General features: G+C 36.6%; 2 protein-coding genes across 2 annotated transcripts in view; one reads left to right on the top strand and one right to left on the bottom strand.

Annotated features, from left to right (window-relative positions):
• The window catches only part of SVEP1 (sushi, von Willebrand factor type A, EGF and pentraxin domain containing 1), a 184634-nt gene that overhangs the window by 93676 nt on the left and 71407 nt on the right, over window positions 1-19551 (top strand). The window contains exons 15-22 of the mRNA XM_079112549.1: window positions 229-393; window positions 962-1195; window positions 6308-6469; window positions 7781-7942; window positions 13471-13632; window positions 13999-14090; window positions 15555-15651; window positions 17854-17967. Coding sequence (XP_078968675.1) covers window positions 229-393; window positions 962-1195; window positions 6308-6469; window positions 7781-7942; window positions 13471-13632; window positions 13999-14090; window positions 15555-15651; window positions 17854-17967 — 1188 coding nt within the window. The remainder of the gene's footprint in view (window positions 1-228; window positions 394-961; window positions 1196-6307; window positions 6470-7780; window positions 7943-13470; window positions 13633-13998; window positions 14091-15554; window positions 15652-17853; window positions 17968-19551) is intronic.
• LOC306644893 (upstream-binding factor 1-like protein 1) lies at window positions 4428-5504 on the bottom strand (the record flags this gene model as incomplete). Its single annotated transcript, XM_079112152.1, has 1 exon — window positions 4428-5504. The coding sequence occupies one exon, from the start codon at window positions 5502-5504 to the stop codon at window positions 4428-4430; it is 1077 nt and encodes a 358-aa protein (XP_078968278.1).

The raw sequence follows: 19551 nt of genomic DNA, 5'->3' as shown, positions 1-19551 counted from the left end.
TAAGCACCTTCATAGGTACCCTCCTTGAGTGTAATTCATTGGTAATCTAAATTAAATATGAAGTGCCCAGAAATTACAATAGATGGTTGTAGACCACACCCCATGTGTAGCGCATCATGGGGCATTTAGAAATGGTCAGGTGCAACTGACTTGTAACTTAACGGTAGAACCTAGACATGGATGGAGATGCATCTGTAAGATCATTTGTTCCTCTGCCCCAACTGTCAGGACCAGGTGGTTGGGGTGCAGCTAACAGGCTGGATTACTCTTACGATGACTTCTTGGATGCTGTACAAGAGACACCCACAGGCGTCGGTAAAGCCAGAACTTCCCGGATTAAAAGAAGCGACCCATTCTCTAACCAAAAAATTAAGTTAATTTTTAACATCACAGGTAAGGATAAACTGTCTATTTGGAAAAGTAATGTGATATGGAATTTTTTATTGGAAGCCTATTTCTTAAACCTGTCAACTGTTGTCATTATTAGGAAATGACCCTGGAACAAAGAATTGGAAAAAGCATAATTAACTAAGCTTTGCCAGTTTTCTCCACCCGCCCCCTCTATTTAGTATCAGATGTATTTTATGATTCTCACGGCAACAAGCACCCTGCTTTGTTCCCATCTTGCCATGATGAGCTAAGGCATGTTTTTAAAATGAGAGACTATGAAGCAATTTAATATGCTATTGTCAAGAAAAATGTGATATAGATCCAGCATCTGAGAGAAGGACTAAAACATTGAATTGCTCTTAATATTATCTGTGTCTTAGTGATTTCTGGAAGTAGCAGTTGAATTTATTCTGAATGAACTTTTCCTGAAAGACTTTCAACATACCATTTCTTTTTGGTGAAAATGAACTACAGGTGGCTTCCAGAAACACCGTGTGTGTGTGTGTGTGTGTGTGTGTGTGTGTGTGTGTGTGTGTGTGTTATGTTTTATCTTGTCTTGTTCTCATCTCAGCTAGTGTGCCATTACCGGATGAAAGAAACGATACCCTTGAATTGGAAAATCAGCAACGACTCATTAAGACATTGGAAACTATCACGAATCGACTAAAAAGGACCCTCAATAAAGAGCCCATGTATTCCTTCCAGCTTGCTTCAGAAATGCTTGTAGCTGACAGCAATTCATTGGAAACAGAAAGGGCTTTTCTCTTCTGCAGACCAGGCTCAGTGCTGAGAGGACGGATGTGTGGTAAGACTCTTCCCTGTGATCACAAGTAGTCCATGAACGTTGGATCCAAAGAGATGGGAAAAGTCATTTTATAACTGTACATAAAGAAATATTGAAATGAAACATTGCTATTATTGTGTGGTTGTTAGTACTACTATTTTGTCCCAAGATCTAAGCAACCACAGTTGGTCAGGGCAAGAGATCTATTTTAAGTGAGGAACTCAAATCTTATTTTTATTTATAGATTTTTAAATCTCACAGCTTTGAGCAGTAACTCTGATAATAGCAACTAATGGTTCTTGACCACTTCTGTATGCCAGATGAGAGTTGTCAGGTTTAATCCTGTTTAGAACCTCTAGGATGTACCATTACTATTAAGCACCTATTGCAGATGAGAAAACTGAAACCAGAGAGACTGAGAACTTCAACATTAAGACAAAAATGGTGTGGCAAAATTTCCCACTCAGCAAATTCCAAAGTCTTCACTTTTTTTAATTGAGACAAAATTCACATGACATGAAGTAAACTACTTTAAAGTGTGCAATTCAGTGGCATTATATTAGTATTTGCTACCATCACCTTCATTTTCAAAATATTCTCATCACCCCCAAAGGAGACCCTATACACATCAAGCAGTCAATCCTGGCTCTCCCTCCACCGAGTTCCTTAACCTTCAACTTCCGCCCCCTTGTAGACTGCCACAATCTGGACAATCCAGCCTGTTTCCTGAAGAATCTTCCTCTAACTGATCTCGGTCCACTGAGCTGAACTAAAATGGCATGGTCTCTTGTGCTGGTCTCTTTGTAGACATGGCTCTCGTGTCCAGTCCAGAAAACATTCTCCAGCAGTTCTTATCACCATTCCAAGAGCTCAGTTGGACTTTCCATACTGTCACAAACACAGCCCATCAAAAGCACATTAAGATTGTCATCCTGAGCCTGCTCCGCTTTCCTCCCTGCCTGTGAGAAAAATCAGGAATTGCTTCTCATTTCTTAATGTGGTCCTCAGACCACCTGTGTCACCATTACCTAATGCATCTTTTACTCAGGCCTACCCCAGAACTCATGGGTCCAACCCCTTGGGCATGGAGGCATAGGGGTCTGCATTTTTACAAATACCTAGGTGATTATTAAACATTACATCTCAGAATTACCTTGGTACTACTTTCAACTTTCCCTCTCTATAAACACTTTGATAGCAGTCTTTTCAGAGAGTCAAACCTTCCAGTTTGGCCTTGAGATTTCAGAGACATTCCAGACTGCCAAGGAAGGAAAATTCTAAAACTGGCCTGTTTCCTTGGATCCCTTGACTCTGAGGATGCTTCAGACTTGCCTACTATCAAGCCATCATCAGGAACAAGGGCTGCTTTAGTTTACCTGTTTCAGTCTCACTGCGTTTGCCTGCTTTTGTATCTCAGAGTGATACTGTAATAGACTAGTAGTAGGTTTCATAATTGGTAGCATTCAGCAGAACATTTAAGAAAATGCTTTAACTATCTCAAAGCCTCAGAGTAAACATTCATGGTTTTATTCTTTTCTTCTGGTGGTTTTCTCTTTGTTGGCTGTGTATTTCCATGATGATCTGGTTTATCAGAGCCCATTCTTTCCCTTTCTCTAGTCCTCTTCCTCTTCTCTACTAGTCTTTCTTCTATTTATTTATTGTTTTTTGAATTGGTGCTTTATAGATGTTCATAAAGGTGGAATCGACTATGGTATATTCATTTATGTACATAGTATAATTTTGCACAATTCATTCCACACTTCCTCCTTTTCCCCATCCCTCCTTCCAGTCCCTTAATCTCCTTCCACTAATCCTCCCTCTATTTTTGTGAGATCCACTCTCCCCTTTTTCTCTTAATTTACTCTAGATGCCACATGAGAGAAAACATTTGACCTTTAACTTTCTGAGTCTGGTTTATTTCACTTAACATGATGTTCTCCAGGTACATCCATTTACTGGCAAACACCATAATTCCATTCTCTATGACTGGGTAAAACTCCACTGTGCATATATATATATGCCACATTTTCTTTTTTTTTTTTTCAATGTACAATTTGTTTTACTTTAATGTATCAGGTAAAGAAACAAATTATTAAGAGATAATTAAGAACAATTTAACCACTCAAATCTCAATGTTTTTCATATAAAAATGATTCAGTTATGATGATGCTAACATTCATGAGAACAAAATATAAAAAATAGCAAGCAATATTCAGGGAGAAATTATAAGAAATTTATAGCCTTACACATATACATTAGAAAACACTAGTAAACCAAAGTAATTAATGCATTATGATACCGGTGCATGAACTCAAGTCAGATCACATAAAATCACAGAGTAGTGTACTTATTATGTCCATATCTGTGTAATTATATGTCCTAAGTACTGAAGGTGAGATTCACTCACCAGGGTCAATAGGAAGGATTTGGAGCTTCTGCTCAGAATAAATTCAGATATCACTTACAGCAACCATTATCAAAGTTTTGACTTTTTTTCTATGGAGGAGCTTATTCAAACAAAATAGGTAAGGTGTTTTTAAATTTATTTACCATCTTTTAAAATCAGTGGCAAACTCATTGAGGACTAACAGTTAAATATACAGATAGATGTATTTCTCCTTGCATAAATCTGCCCACTTCCAGGTGGAAGACAGATACAGGAGTTGTTCGATTTTCTCAAGGCATCTATCTATCCTACCCACCATCGAATAGTCCTCATTCCAGATTCAGTACAAGAATGCTGAGGGAAGAATTCAGAAGGGGGAGGGTCACAGGTTCATGAGTGTTCCTCTACCAACACTGAAGTCAGAAACTGAAAGCAAAACCTCCTTCAAAAATACTCAGTCTAGTCCTGTGTGCCTTCCAAAGCTCAATCCTCTCGTTTTGTATTCTTAGAGTCTTAGTTGTGTGGAATTTCACTTGGTAACCGCTATGTTTATTCTTTCAGAAGGGTCGTCCTATCCCATGTTTAGAAAACTGGTATAGAATGCACTACTCCACATTCCCTTCTTTCCAACCTGTACTCCTTCCTTTTGATGGAAAGTTCCCTCACCATAACAATTTAGGATAATAACTAGGCTCAGATGGAGTCTAAGTGTGAGGATTCCCCTAGAGGGATAAGCTAAAGTCACTGCCCTCAGCCAAAACATCTCCAAATTCCTGTCCACTGCTGGAGTCTGTGGAGTCACTTCTTTCAGCCTCTTGGAACACTTCTTTCTTGTTCTCTTTTGATCCCCATGAGGGATTATAGGTGTTAATTCATCAATGTCTGAGCAGTCTCTGGGGGATTACTCCCTGGAGACTTCACCTCCTGTTTCTCTTCCAGGTCTTCTTGCAGACCCTCATACGATGGGGAACACTGGTCCATTTGTCTGAACTTGGGGTTTGGTCCTCCAGTCCTGGTTATGTTCTTACGCTTTCCATAGCTTGTCTCTTTGTATGCCTCATACTCCTTAGGTGACAAAGTCCTGAGCCAGAGGTCCAGCTCCACCCTATACTGTTGCTGCAGCTCCTCAGCCTGTCTCTTATACTTTTCCTTCAGGCTCTGTGGAACTCGCTGCCAGCGTCTCCCAATCTCTACCATTCGCTCCCTCAGGGGCAAATGTTGTAGCTCCCTACTTGACCATATATCTTCATGAAATTTATGATACGCATTCATTGGTGGCTTCATGGGCTCTCCAGGAAATCTCACTTTCAAAAATTCAACGGTTTCCTGGAGAGTTGTCCTATTTTTCACATTTCTCTCTATATTCTTCGGGGTTTCAGTTTGGCACCTCTTGTAGATGTGAGATGTCTTAGAGACCTGGACTACATCAGGGTGATTTTCTCTGAATTGAGCCAGTTTTTTTTTAAACTCCTGTTTCTCCTTCTGGAAATCGTCAATATATTTTTGTTTTGTATGTTCTGGAAGTTTCTTGTATTTCTCAGACAGGACCTTCGTCAACGCCAGGTTATTCATTTCAGGGTGTACTTGTAAATACTGGGCCTGCTTCTCCTTGTAAAAGCAAATATAAGCAGTCAGGGGTTTTTTGGGGAAGTCTGGATGTTTCTCCCATTTTTTGCCTTTCATGGGACTTTTAACACATTCTTTGGCTTCCAGAACTAATTCTTTCAATGTACGCAACTTCCTCATTTTGGAAGACATCTCTACCCATTTGTCTTTGCACATTTCCGCAGAGAAGTGATTAAAAGCTATTTTTTCCCAATCCAGATGTGACAGGGTTGTCTTAAAAGTTTCTCTGTCATTATGTGGGACATTATTTTCCATATTTTCCAGTAATCTCAGGATGTTTTTGTGTGACCAGTGGCCTTGGGTGTGATGTGATGCCATTTTGAGATTTCTGTCTGGGCTACTGAAAAATCTCAGTTGTGCAAATACCTTAGTATGAGTGCAAATTCCTTCAGTCTCCCAAAGCAACAGATAGATGATTTCTAGAAGTCCTGCTGTATGTGTGATACTGTATTTCCGAAAATTCTATAATTGGACTTTTCAGTGCTTGCAGGAAAATCCTTCCAAGTGGCTCAGGGGTTCTGTGTCTTCTGGACTCTCTGGATGGCAGCTGTGACCTCCTGAGGTTTCCACAGTCTAGTCAAATTTAAGTGCCTCTGAAGAGCTATATACCACATTTTCTTAATCCATTCATCTTTTGACAGGCTCCTGAGTTGGTTCCATAACTTGGCTATTGTGAATTGGGCTGCTATAGACATTGATGTGACTGTGTCACAATAGTGTGCTGATTTTAGCTCAATATTGAAGAATGGTATAGCTGGGTCATATGGTGGTTCCATTCATAGTCTGTTGAGGAATCTTCATACTGCTTTCTAGAGTGGTTGTAGTCCCACCAACGGTGTAAAGTCTTAAGAGTTTTTACTCATACTTTAAAGCCCCATCATGGAAGCCCTAAACTTGGTCAATGAAAATTTCCATCTTTTCTCAAGAAAAACTGAAAAACTTGATACAACTGGCTTCAAGGAATGCACTCTAGAGGTTTACCTTGGGAGTAAACCTCTGACAGTAAAATAAACCTGTACCTGGAAGCCAGTGTTGCTACTTTTGTGTCTTAGGATAAAAGAGAATGAAGGTATCCCTGGCTGGGGTACTTCACTTAGTGTTTCTTGTCTGTTTTTCCACAGTCAATTGCCCTTTGGGGACCTATTATTCTCTGGAGCATTCTGCCTGTGAAAGCTGCCACATGGGATACTATCAAGATGAAGAAGGGCAACTCGAATGCAAGCTCTGTCCGGCTGGGACCTACACTGAATACCTCCATTCCAGAAGCATCTCCGAATGTAAAGGTAGAGACGTAGAGGCATTTTGACCCCCCTGAATTTCGTGTCCAGTTGTAGGGGAAGAAAGATTTCTTTACCCGTCCCTTAGTTTATGACCGAAGTTCCTATAACAAAAGACAGATTAACAAGAGAAGAGCATACAGATTTACTTGATATAAGTCTTATGTGACATAGGAACCTTCAGAAATGAAGACCCAAAGAAAGAAGGAAACCAGTGTTTGTTTATCCTGAGTTTGATGAGGAAGTGGATAGTTGCAAAGAAGTCTGATTGGGCAAAGGGGTCTGACTTGATGGTAAACTGAAGGAACTTAGCCAAGCCTGTTTGTGCAGGTTCTTCCCTGTGTCCTTGTTTCTTCAGAAATAAGGACATTCCTGTCCTCTGGTATAGGTATAGGGTGGGCATTACTCACGTAGGTAGGGCCTTAGGACCTGCTTCAGGAGAGAAGGGCAGGAGAAAGTCAGAGAAACCTTGCTGCTTCTATAGTTTTCTCAAATTTCTTCAACTTCAGATATTCAGAATGCCAAGATACCGTATTCCAGACTTCATTTCTGAGTCCTGGCGCATCTCAGAAACCTAAATCGTAACTAGAGTGAAATAAAAAGCATGCCAGAAAGCAATTTTATTTATTTATTCTTTCTTTCTTTTAATTATAAAATATTACCTGAAAGTTTTCCCCATTATAAAGAAATCCACTTATCTTTCTTTTTGAAACTACTCTCCATTGTTCTAAGTTGAACTCCAATCCACCTTCACTGATTAGCCTGAACGTTTTGCTTAAATCTCCCATTAATTAGTGGAAAGGATTTCAATGACACTCAGTGATCAGTGAATTGCTTTTTGTTAGAATAGTTATTTGATATGATGGAATCAATTCTTCATTCACTTGTAAATGAATTGCTATAGGCACATATTGTTGCCACTAAAATATGCAATATTTTCCAAATATTTCTACTGTTCTTCTCAAGAAGAGCTCCTGTCGGAAACATTTTATTTTCATCATTAAGGTTACAGAAGATACACCTAACAAAGAATTTCAAAAATGTGCTTCTTTGCCATTGTTGCAAATGCAGGTGTGGATGTTTAATGAGAAATATGAACTCCAGTGTGGAGTTAGAAAATTGGAAATGCACTAAAAATATTAGCAATGCTGAAAATAAGAGTGATTTGGAGAACAGAGGGAGAAGGAAAGGGGTAGAAGAGCTCTCCATGTCCCTCATTCTGTCCTGTATTAAAATGCAGAAAACCCAGTCCTGCACAGAGCTAATTTTATGCAACTTAATATCATCATTATTAATCACATTACATTTTCTTTTTAGCTCAATGTAAACAAGGCACCTACTCATCCAGTGGGCTTGAGACTTGTGAATCATGTCCACTGGGCACATATCAGCCAGAATTCGGTTCCCGGGGCTGCCTCTCATGTCCAGAACTCACTTCGACTGTGAAAAGAGGAGCAGTGGACATTTCTGCTTGTGGAGGTTATCAAAGCTTTAGACACTGATCTTTCTCTAAACCTACCATTTTTTTATTCTTGGGGGTGGAATATTTCAGCCAAACTATATGCCTACCATATGCAAAGGACGCAAACAATCTGGAAAGCTCCTTTTGATTCAGCCAACAGCACTTACATATAAACACTGAGCTAGTGATATTAGGAATCCATAGAAGTATAAAAATTGGCAGCAGGCCTCAAATGATAATAAGCATATGACTTCATGATGATATAAATACATCTAAATTAGGTATTTAGTTTCCTCATTTATAAAATGATACTCTGTCTACTGTTCCTTAGAATTCTGAAATTAGATTCCTCTATGAAGTCTAACATGTCATTCCTTATGACATGAAGGTTTCCTTCATGGTGGTCCACTCCAGCTGCACATTAGAATCATGGGCACATTTACATAAGTATTTTAAAAATACTGAACCCCAACCTCCACTCCCAAAAATTCTGGCTTAACTTGTCTGGGGCAGAGCCTGGGCATTGATTCTCTTTTTAAGTTCCCCCAAGTGACCCTGAGTAAAGAGGAGAGCCACCGATTTTTGTTCTCAGCTATAAACAGAGAAGGCTAGAACACCCATAGCTGGACCATGTCATCAGAGCTTTGATTTTGTCTGGGAAAAGACCTGACAATTTGCATTTCAGTTTTCAGGTAATGCTGATGTTACTAGTCCAGGAGCCACATGTTGAGAACCACTGGCTTCAAGAGGACTACAATGATTAGCATTCCAATTTTTAAATATTTCTAGCATCCCTACTGAATATAATTATCCAACACAAAATTCCTGAAAGTCTAAACAAAAATAAAAGATGAAATCTTGGAATAACAATGAATTAGGCCTGACGGTCATAGTCAACTGCTGCCAAAAACTCCCCAAAATCTGTGACTACTTTGCAAAGTCAATAATACAGGATTAAAAATAAAAAGCTGTTGTCCTGTCAATCAAAAAAAAGTTGTTGGTCTACCTCTGCTGCATTACTGAGGACAGAAAAAAAAAAAAAAAAATGCCTAAAAGGTGATTTTTAAAAAATTGTTTGTCTTTCCCATTCTCTGATCTTCTATGTAAAAGCCTAAGGTCTGTGGCAACCCAAAGATCAAAAAACTCTTCCCTCATTGAATGACTGATATTTTTAAGAAGCCAACCCACTGCCTTCCACTTGTCTAAGCTACACAGAGACACAAGCACATACCTTCTACCCTCCTTTCACTCCAGCCACAGCCATATCCTATGAGAAACAGATTCCTGGAAACACAGCTGTGTGGGGAGCCTGTGTGTGGCAGGTGGGAGGGGTGTGTCCAGCATTGCATCTTGGGAGATGTAGTCCTCACAAGTGCCATAGGGAGAAGGTAAAACGTACATTGAATTATAGGTTTTTATATACCCCTCTGATTACATTATCTCGGCGTAGTAGGGTCATGGCAGATAAAAAATCTTAGACCTGAGGAATTAGGCAGGTAGTGTTCATCCACCTAATATTTCACTGAAGAGTTGAGAAAAGAATTTTGCTAGGACCTCATTGAAACTCCTAAACCATGTCTGTTGTGTAAAAACAGCCTTAAATTTATTTATTTAAAGTCGGGCAAAGATTCACATGATGGTTGATATAGATCTGCTAAAGACCCTTTTATTTTGTCAATATACAAACTAATTTTGGAAGAAATTCTGCAGTAAAAAAAAATTTGTCCCCACTCCGACTTACTCTAACCACAACTCAGATATTTTAGTGAAACAAGTTCATATTTGACAAAACTTTTCTAAATGAGGTTTGAGGTTTGTCTAACACCAAATTTGTAATTAAGCAGTTATGATTCCCAGAAAATCTCTAAGGTTCTGGGAAACTACCCCCATTTCTCCTAATATTCTTAGCACAAATTCAACCACGGTTTGCCTGCCATTCCTGAAAACTGAGAGTAACAAACCTCAAGACCCCTGCGGTGCTGGATAAACACTATTTTACTTTAAATTTAAATATGCATGAGTTCTAAAATGGTCCCTCATGTATTTCTTTTGACTTTCATTTTCTTTCTTTTTCTTTCCCTTTCTTCCTCCCTTTTTCCTGTGTGTCTTTTTGTCTCTTTCCTTTTTATGTCTTTCTGTATTGATTTATTTTTATGAGCATGTTGTACAGCTTATTTTTTTATAAGATGTCACATTTTGCATTTTTAGCATGTGAAACATGAATTATTATTAATAAATATGCAATTATATGTGAGTATATTACTATGTTAAAGCTATATATTCTATGTACATTTTACATTTTAAAATGACCTTACATTTTTTAATAACTACTTCTTAGGTCATTGAATAATCTTTGGTTTACCACTACAACAAAATCAAGAGTCTGAAATTTTGTGTTTTTTTTAAAATAATTTTTGCCTGAGGAATAAATCTCACAAGTGACTTCTTGTTGCTATTGTTAACATAGCCATGGGAGAAGGAAAGACTGTTTTTGAATCACAGTGACACAGCCTCTTATCCTCGACCTCCAGGATGAAGTTAAAAATCAGGCTCAGGATGAGAGTCATTGACCTTTGACTCTGTCTTTGTAAAACTATTCATTTATTAATTTTGTATATACTTAAGGTGTACAAAATGATATTTTGATATGCATAGTGAAATGCTAACTATGTTCATCAATTAGCATCCCATTATCTCACGGAGTTTTTCCCTTCTCTGTGTAGTAAGAACACCTGAAGCTGGTGCTATGGCACATGCCTGTAATCCCAGCTACTAGGGAGGCAGAGGTAGGAGGATATCAAGGTCAAGACCAGCCTTAACAACTTAGCAAGACTCTGCCTCAAAATAAAATTAAAAGGCTGACAGCGGGTGTAGCTCAGTGGTGGAACACCCTGGGTTCAATCTCCATACCAAAAAAAATCCCAAACAAATAAGTAAATAAATAAGACCTGAAATCTACTCCATTAGCACATTTTTAGTATACAATACAATATTATTAATTGTAGTCAGGAAACCCACTTAAAGGGCAAAAGGTGTTTATCCAGGGATGTACATGTCCTTAAAACTATAAGAAACAGTACATGTGAGATAATGTTTTTCCTCAGTCATTTCAATGTGCAATTTTTAATTTGATTTTAATATCTTTTCTTGTATTGAGTAAAATTTCTCCCCTTTTCTCATGACATTAGTCCATCAGGACTTACACACTGTGTGCTCAGTACTGCATCTTGTACTATATAGTACTATATCATGTAGACATGTATGCTTAAACATGCATATGTTATATATGTTTACTGAATATATAAGTACCGATGCTTCTTGGTTTACAATAGATTTTCCTCCCGTGGTAAGCTGAAAATACTGTAAGTGAAAGATACACTTCACACACCTCACCTACCAAACATCACAGCTTAGCAACACATACACTTTGAGGTTTGGTGGTTCTCCCTCACAGTCGTGTGGCTGACTGGGAGCTCCTTTCATGAGAGAGTATTGTATCCCAAATGGCAAGCCCAGCAAAAGACCAAATTTCAAAATTAGGAATATGGTTTCTATTGCTCGCATCATCATAAAGTCAAAAACTCAAACTGTATTAAATCAGGGATTATCTGTAATACATAAATGCAAATGGACCACTCCTTGAAAGTAGATTTCTGGAATATAATTTCAACTACTTTTCATATGTAGATTTATTTTACTGTTTCTATGCCAAAAAGTAGAGATATCAGCATAATGTGTGTGTTGGTTATTTTGAGAGTCCAACAGTCTTATTTATTTGAATCTTTTTTTTTTTTTTTTTTTTTTTTTTTTGAGGGGGTATAACCTGGAATTGACCTCAGGAGACCTAGACCACTGAGCCACATTCCCCAGCCCTATTTTGTATTTTATTTAGAGACAGGGTCTCACTTTACTACTATATCTTTGTATAATTTTGGCTTTTTGTCAGTACTCAGAGGCATAATCAATTAAGAATCTGAATGCTTTGACATTCTTAAACATTTTTGCTAATTTGTGTTTTGCCTGTTAATCTTTAAATGCTTTCATTAAACATTTATTTCTTCTTATGATGAATTAATGTAAGGTAATGGATCTATCTACAAATATAGCTGTAGTATAATTACAGTTGTCAATAATTAATATTTTCATTTTACTTGACATTTTGTAAATAACATAAATTATAATTTGATTTTTTTCTTTGACCAAGGTTTTTCAGGGCAGACCCGCTTAAAATGTATAAATGTTTAGAATATATACCTGTTTCCTAAAGCTTTTGCTATCAACTTTTATTTTCATCTCTTTATGGTCAAAAAGTTTATATTGTACATTTATTTATCACTTTTTTAAAATTATTGAAATTTTCTTTTTGGCTCAGCATATCTAAAAATAATTAAACACCTCATTAAAATGTTATCACAATAGAATAAGAATATAATGTATGTTCTTAATTCAGTCTTATCAAGTGTAAGTTCTCTGTGTCCTTATTGATTGCCTATTGAATCTTAGAGAATTCAAGGAAAGTATTAAAATCTTCAATGAAAAATGCATTTCTGAAATTTCCCCTGTGGGACATAGATTTTATTTCATGTATTTTAGTGCTGTTATTTGCTGACAAAACTATATCATGACTAATTTATATTCCTTGTGAATTTTGTAATTAAAAGTAACCATTTTCTTCCTCCTTGGATGCCATCTGGCTTGAATTGAACTTTTTCATATCTTTAATATACAAAATAACCACAAAAGATCTCCCACAATAATAACAGACAATTATATAGGAAAAGTATAATTTACAATAAATATTTTAGAAGAGCAATTCATTTATCAGCAAAGTACAAGTTCAAATAATAATACAATTCCATTTTCACCTTCTAATTGAAAGGGACATTTAAATAATCACTATCAGTGCTGACAAACATGCAGTGTGAAGAGCAATTTCATATATTGTTGATGCAAGTATAAGTTGGAATTCTTTTTTCTAAAATGATTTGGCATTATACATCAACAGCTTTAGATTTTTTCATATTTTTAGGCCCAACTATTTAACTTCTCAAATTCAGGTATTCAAAGTCAACTACTCAAGTTCAACTGCTCTCCCAAGGAAATAACCTGGACTATACACAAAGATTTATGAAGAAAATTTCAATATTATTTATTATCACAAACAAGTGAAAGCAAACTAAATGTCTAATAGTGAAGGAAATGTTAGATCAAGTATGGGCTGCCAAAGGGATGCAAAGTTATTTAATTGTCTGGGGAATGATTTGGAAAAAGGTTCGTGATATGATGATAAATGGAAAAAACAGAATACACTATCCCATGGCCAGTTTAATCTTTATTAAATGAATGTATGTTATTGAAGACAGGAGAGAACATAGCAAGCCATTTCTCCTGGGGGACAAGATGGTATGGGTATTAAAATGTGAAGGGATTATATCAATATAGTGTTTCAGTAGCTTTCTTACTGGTTTGGGTTTTCTTAAGGCAGTTCTTTAGAATGTAGAGTGTGTTGCTCTATATGCATAAATGGCTTGATTTTCTTTTGCAGTACCTTGTCCAGTAGGTGAATTCTCTCGTTCTGGGTTAATGCCCTGTTATCCATGCCCTCGAGACTATTACCAACCTGATCCAGGGAAATCTTTCTGTCTGTCTTGTCCTTTCTATGGAACTACAACTATCACTGGTGCCAGATCCATCACAGATTGTTCAAGTAAGTTGACATGCTTTATTTCTTACAATTCTCATGTTGGAGATTTCCTTTTGTTTGTCTCTGTGCTTGCTTCAGTTTTGAATATCACTATTTTCAGTGAATTTTGGTATCTAGAGTTGTTAAATTGTCCTTTTAAGAGCTTTCGATGGCAATGGCTCAAAGAGTCATTTTGGAAATGTTGAACTTGGTACCTTCCAAATGTCGAAGAGTCTAGGATTTAATGGCACACCATCCATCTCCATAGTCTCCTGTTTAATATTCTGATAACCAGAATCTTAACCAGAGTATTTAGATAGAGTCTACTTACTGTCAATACCTACCACACACTGACATCTTTTTCTGATGTTTTCCTGATAATTTTGTTAGGTTTTAGTTCAACTTTCTCAGCAGCGGAGGAAAGCATAGTACATCTTACCTCTCCTGGACATACACAAAAGAAGTATGAAGTCGGCAGTCAGGCAAGTCCATTTTCTTTTCTTTCTTAAAATTTTTATTAGTGAATCATAATTCTGTATAATAGTGGGATGTGTTTCATAGTCTTACATGAGCACAATATTATTTGATTAATTTCATTCAACACATCCATTTTCTCCATATAAAATGTTCTGTAGTGGAATGCTTGGAAAATAATTTGTCTTTTTGCATGTCACAGGGAGGGAAACCCTTGGGGTAAAAACTTGAAATAATCAGACTCATGAGTACTATTGTTTACTCATGACTCTTAATAAGAACTTTCAAAAAGTGCAATACTAGATGTCCTAAGTACCAAAAATGGGAGTCCTTCCCAGAAATGTCTGCTCAAGAATGTGTAGATGTGGGAACCTCCTGATTCACTAATAATTAACACTGGCCATAAGCAGAGTCCATCATTTGAAAAGGGGTGTTTGGTTTAGCCAAACGCCTTTTCTGAAATACAGGAAGAATTACTCAACTTTCATGAAAAACTATTTACTTATTTTTGCAACAAAAAAAATCATTTCTTGGAATAAGATATGAGTTTAAACAATTAAGAAACATAACTCATGAACATAACTAAACCAATTGCTTTCCATATTTGTTAAAGGCTAGTTGTTAAATCTGACTGTTTTAGGAGATTCTACCATTATTCTCAGTTCACTTTGCCCAATGTCATGAGTTCCTTGACATTTGTTTTTTTGGAATAGCAAGATTATATTCCTTATTTCAACTTCCTACAGCCTAGTCCAAACATAATGATTTGTTAGGGTTACATAAGTCATGTTGACTAAGCCTATTGGACACAGAAATTCACAGGAACCCCTAAAGCAGAGCTTCTCAAACCTAGAGGCATAACAGAGATCTGTTGACCAACTTTTAAAACTAATGACATACAGATATCACTCCCAGAGGTTCTGATTTAGCTGTCTTGTGTTGGGGTTCTGTCTTTTGTGTATATAAAGAACAACTTAAATGGATTTTAATGTGTAGCCAGCATTTAGGAACACTAGTTGGGTTTATCAGAACATCATTCAAGAATGAAAGTATTGAGCCAGGTACAATGACACACACCTGTAATCCCAGCAGCTCAGGAGGCTGAGGCAGGAAGATCAAGAGTTCAAAGCCAGCCTCAGCAACTTAACAAGACCCTAGGCATTTCAGTGAGACCCAGTCTCTAAATAAAATACAAAAAAGGACTGGCAATGTGGCTCAGTGATTAAGTGCCCCTGAGTTAAATTCCTGGTACCAAAAAAAAAAAACAAAAAAATTTTAAAAAAAGAATAAAAATATTCTTTATGCCTTTACACCACAATTATTCAAGGAGCTGTCCAACTAGCTTGAGTGAACTCACCTGAATGTAGGAACCAGTCATCTGTATTGCAACCTTCTGATTCCCTAGTTAGGATTGCTCTGAAATGATCAAAGAGAACATTTTGTCTCTGATAGATTTCTTTTCCATTTGGTAGGTTTTCCACGAATGCTTCCTAAAACCTTGTCACAATGGCGGAACCTGCCAACAACTTGGGCATGGTTATGTTTGTCTCTGTCCACCTGGGTACACAGGTAATGTAAAAGAACACAAATATTAATATATTTTATGTGAAATCATTGAGTTATAGAGAATCAAACTTTGGAATATTAAATATTGTGTAAGATACATCAGACCTATCAGTACAAAAAACTTTGGCCAAATGAGATAAACCAATAGGTATCCAAAGTAAATATACCCCACAAATTAGTTTTCTTTGTACACTTTGGAAGAAGAATAAGGAATTATCTTCTCAATGACAAATGCACATCATAACTCACAATTTAAATTGGAACACCATTCCAGAGGCTATGTCCAAGGTGTCATTCTAACACAAATTAAATGCATGACACAACATAGAACAGATTGCCCAGCATAATTAGTTTCAAATAAACCCTAGTGTCATGTATTGCTCTCTAATGCTAGAAGGTCTTGTAGATGACCATGATTTGTTGCTTTGCTTCTATCTTTCTGGAAGCTGTGCTTAGAAAAACAATATGGCTTTGGACTTGATTATGTAGAAATTCTATAAGAATTATTTTTTCTTACATTTTGGTTCAAATTATATCTGAGTCCAGAAAGATACTATTTAAGGGGGAAGGAATTAGATCTTAAAATAACAAATAATTTAAAATAATTCTGTTTTATTGAGAGAGTTTTCTGCATTTAAAAAAATTAAAAATTTTTAATGAGAAACATGGTGTTTAAGTAAAAGGATTCACCACACAATAGCAAAGCAAAGTTGGAAAACAAAATAGAGCCAAGAGCTAGCAAAAATATTGGCATTCTACTTATTACAGCAGGCTTCAGGGGGGGCAGTATAAAAATTGTTGGCCTGCACATCAATGTTCATAGCTACTCAATTCACAGTAGCCAGATTGTGGAACCAACCTAGATGTCCTTCAATTGATGAATGGATAAAGAAACTGTGGTATATATATACAATGGAATATTACTGAGCTATAAAGAATGATAAAATCATGGCATTTGCAGGCAAATGGATGAAATTGGAGAATATCATGCTAAGTGAGATAAGCCAATCTCAAAAACCCAAAGGATGAATGATCTCACTGATAAGCGGATGATGACACATAATGGGGAGTGGGAGGGGGGGCAAGAATGGAGGAAGGAGGGACTGTATAGAGGGAAAAGAGGGGTGGGAGGGGTGAGGGGAAGGAAAAAATAACAGAATGAATCAAACATCTTTACCCTATGTAAATGTATGATTATGCAAATGGTACGCTGTTACTCCATGTACAAACAAAAACAACGTATATCCCATTTGTTTACAATAAAAATAAATTTAAAAAAAAATTGTTGGCCTAGTCTGGTATGGTGATGCATACCTGTAATCCCAGGTAATCCCAGGGACCCAGGAGGCTGAGGTAGGAGGATCAAAAGTTCCAGACCAGCCTGGGCAACTTAGTGAGATCCTGTCTCAAAATAAAAGAGGGCTGAAGGTATAGCTCAGTGGTGAAGAACCCCTGGTTTCAATCTCCAGTACCAAGAAAAAAATATTTTGGACCTCATGTTCCATAGGAAAGAATAGATCTTGTTGAGACTTTTGTAGATAAGTGGTGATCGAGAGAGCTGGTTCTTAAATATTAATGTGCACCAGAATCATCTAGAAGGCTTGTTAAAATCTAGGTAGCTAAACTCAAGAGTTTCCAGTGGTCCCAGAATTTCTGGTTCAGTAAGTCTGGGACACAGCTTGAGAATTTGCATTTCTGTTACATTCCCAGGTAGTGCTGATGCTAGTGGTCCACATTTTGAGACCCTAGGAATAGAGGAAGAGCTAGCCCATAGAGAGCCTGTGTGCACCCTATGGGAAGATGCAGCCCACTCCAGAGCACCTGGCATGTGAGCTGAGGTCTGGCAGGATTTAGCTCCATCTCCGCCCCTCAGCCAGGTGACCTTGGTAGCAAGTACATAGGACTTCATATTTTTCACTTTGGAATTAACATAAATCCTGACTCTGGATTATATTTCAAGCTTCCCTCCTCCCCTCCCTCAACCCACTTCTGATTCAAGATCTTTTGCTATCTACTATGTACCAGGTAACTTAAACATGTTGAGAGAGGTAGTGCTTCCCTTGAATACTTCACTGGATGGCAGCCCTTTCTATCCCCCGGCCCCATAAATTTAGATTATTGAGACAGAAACCTTTAAATGATCATGGTTCTGTTTCTGCTAATCCCTCTCCTTGGTTGTCCTTCAGCATTTGGTTTGCATTTTAGGTTTAAAATGTGAAACAGACATTGATGAATGCAGCTCACTCCCTTGCCAAAACAGTGGAATTTGTAAAGACCAAGTTGGGGAATTCATCTGTGAGTGTCCATCAGGTTACACAGGTAAGAGAAATGTCCTTTTTTTTTTTTACAGCATAAACCTTGGAATCATGAAGATTTCATCACTGAGGTAAATTTAAAATGTATTATTCAAATATATTAAGAAGGTATAAATATATTGAAGAGGAACATTTTCTTTTCTTGATATATAATGGGAAAGTGTTTTCATTATGCTGTTATATGAGGAGAGTAAGATATCAATTTGACAGTCTGGAATTGTTTAGGGTTTATAAAACAGGCAGACCTAGTCCCATCTTTGTGAACTAGATGGATAACCTTGAATGAGTTGCTTAACTTCTCTTAATCTGTTTTTCATATGTAAAGATATAAGTCAGGAAATGAAAGGAATTATGTAGCAGATCCTTCTCTAGCACTTTACTGAATTTATGTAGTATGTGTTATTTCTGGGTGTCGTATCTGTGTGCATATTTGAGTATGTGTGGATAGAATTATTTCTGTCTGGACTTTGGGCACTTGCATTATTATGAACCAATTCATCTCTCCTTTTAACTTAAATTAATGCATTTTTTTTGTTTTATTCTTTTTAGCTATACATGACAGTAGAATCTAGTTTGATGAATTTATACATATTTATACATATTCTTATTCAAATTAGGATCCCAGTCTTATGGAATGCATATGTTTAATGCATGTATCTTAGTTAAGTCAGAGTTGAAGCTTCCAATGCTCTCCCCCAAAATAGTTCAGAGACATTGACCTTACTGTCAATTCCCTGTTCAATCACATTAAAATTATTATAATATCAATAATATAGTCTCATAAAATAGAATATGGTTTGCTATCTTATTAGTAACAACCTTCTAATATTGTTATGGAATACACTGAGATAATCTAATCCTCTCACACTCTACCTTACTCATAAAATTATTATCATACTAAAAACATATCTTGTTGAGATTTTTGTAGAATTCAACAAAGTGTGAACAACTACACATTTTAATTAAGGGGGACATGTAATTTTCTATATTTTATTACATTCAGTAAAATTCTTAAAACATTTCAAAGAAACTGGATTCTAATAACTTTATGATTGAAAAACAAATTTTATGAAGAAGTGAAAATATTTAACATCCTAATTTATGGTAGTAATTTTTACCAACTCATCTATTTTCTCTATTTGAATTTCATGCACCTTTTCATTCCTGTGCTCCCTCCTGCTCTCTGTGCCCTGTCCACATGATTTCATGTCAGCATATGGTAGGAAAAGATGCAACTCTGTTACATATTTCTTTACCTAAAATTCCAAATCTCAGGTTAGTGACCCCTAGGGTTGAATCCTTATTAACAAAAAAAAAAAAAAAAAAAAAAAAAGGAAAAAGAAAAAAGAAAAAAACTTGTGGCCAAAGTGCAGACACATAATATAAGACAAATAGACTCAATCTTCTAATACATATATAAAACTAGACTTTAAATGTATGTGCTACATACTAAACATTGAATTTGTTGTGTGGATTTACTGTGAAATTTTTTTAAATTTTAAAATTCATGCATCATGAATGTACAGATTTTGTTAGATTTACTATTCTCAAAAACTGACTTTTGGGGCTGGGGTTGTGGCCCAGTGGT

Source organism: Sciurus vulgaris, assembly GCF_902686455.1.
Source record: "Sciurus vulgaris genome assembly, chromosome: 15".
Lineage (NCBI taxonomy): Eukaryota > Metazoa > Chordata > Mammalia > Rodentia > Sciuridae > Sciurus > Sciurus vulgaris.
Note: the sequence above shows the minus strand (reverse complement) of the source record. Positions and strands in the feature narration are given on the sequence as shown.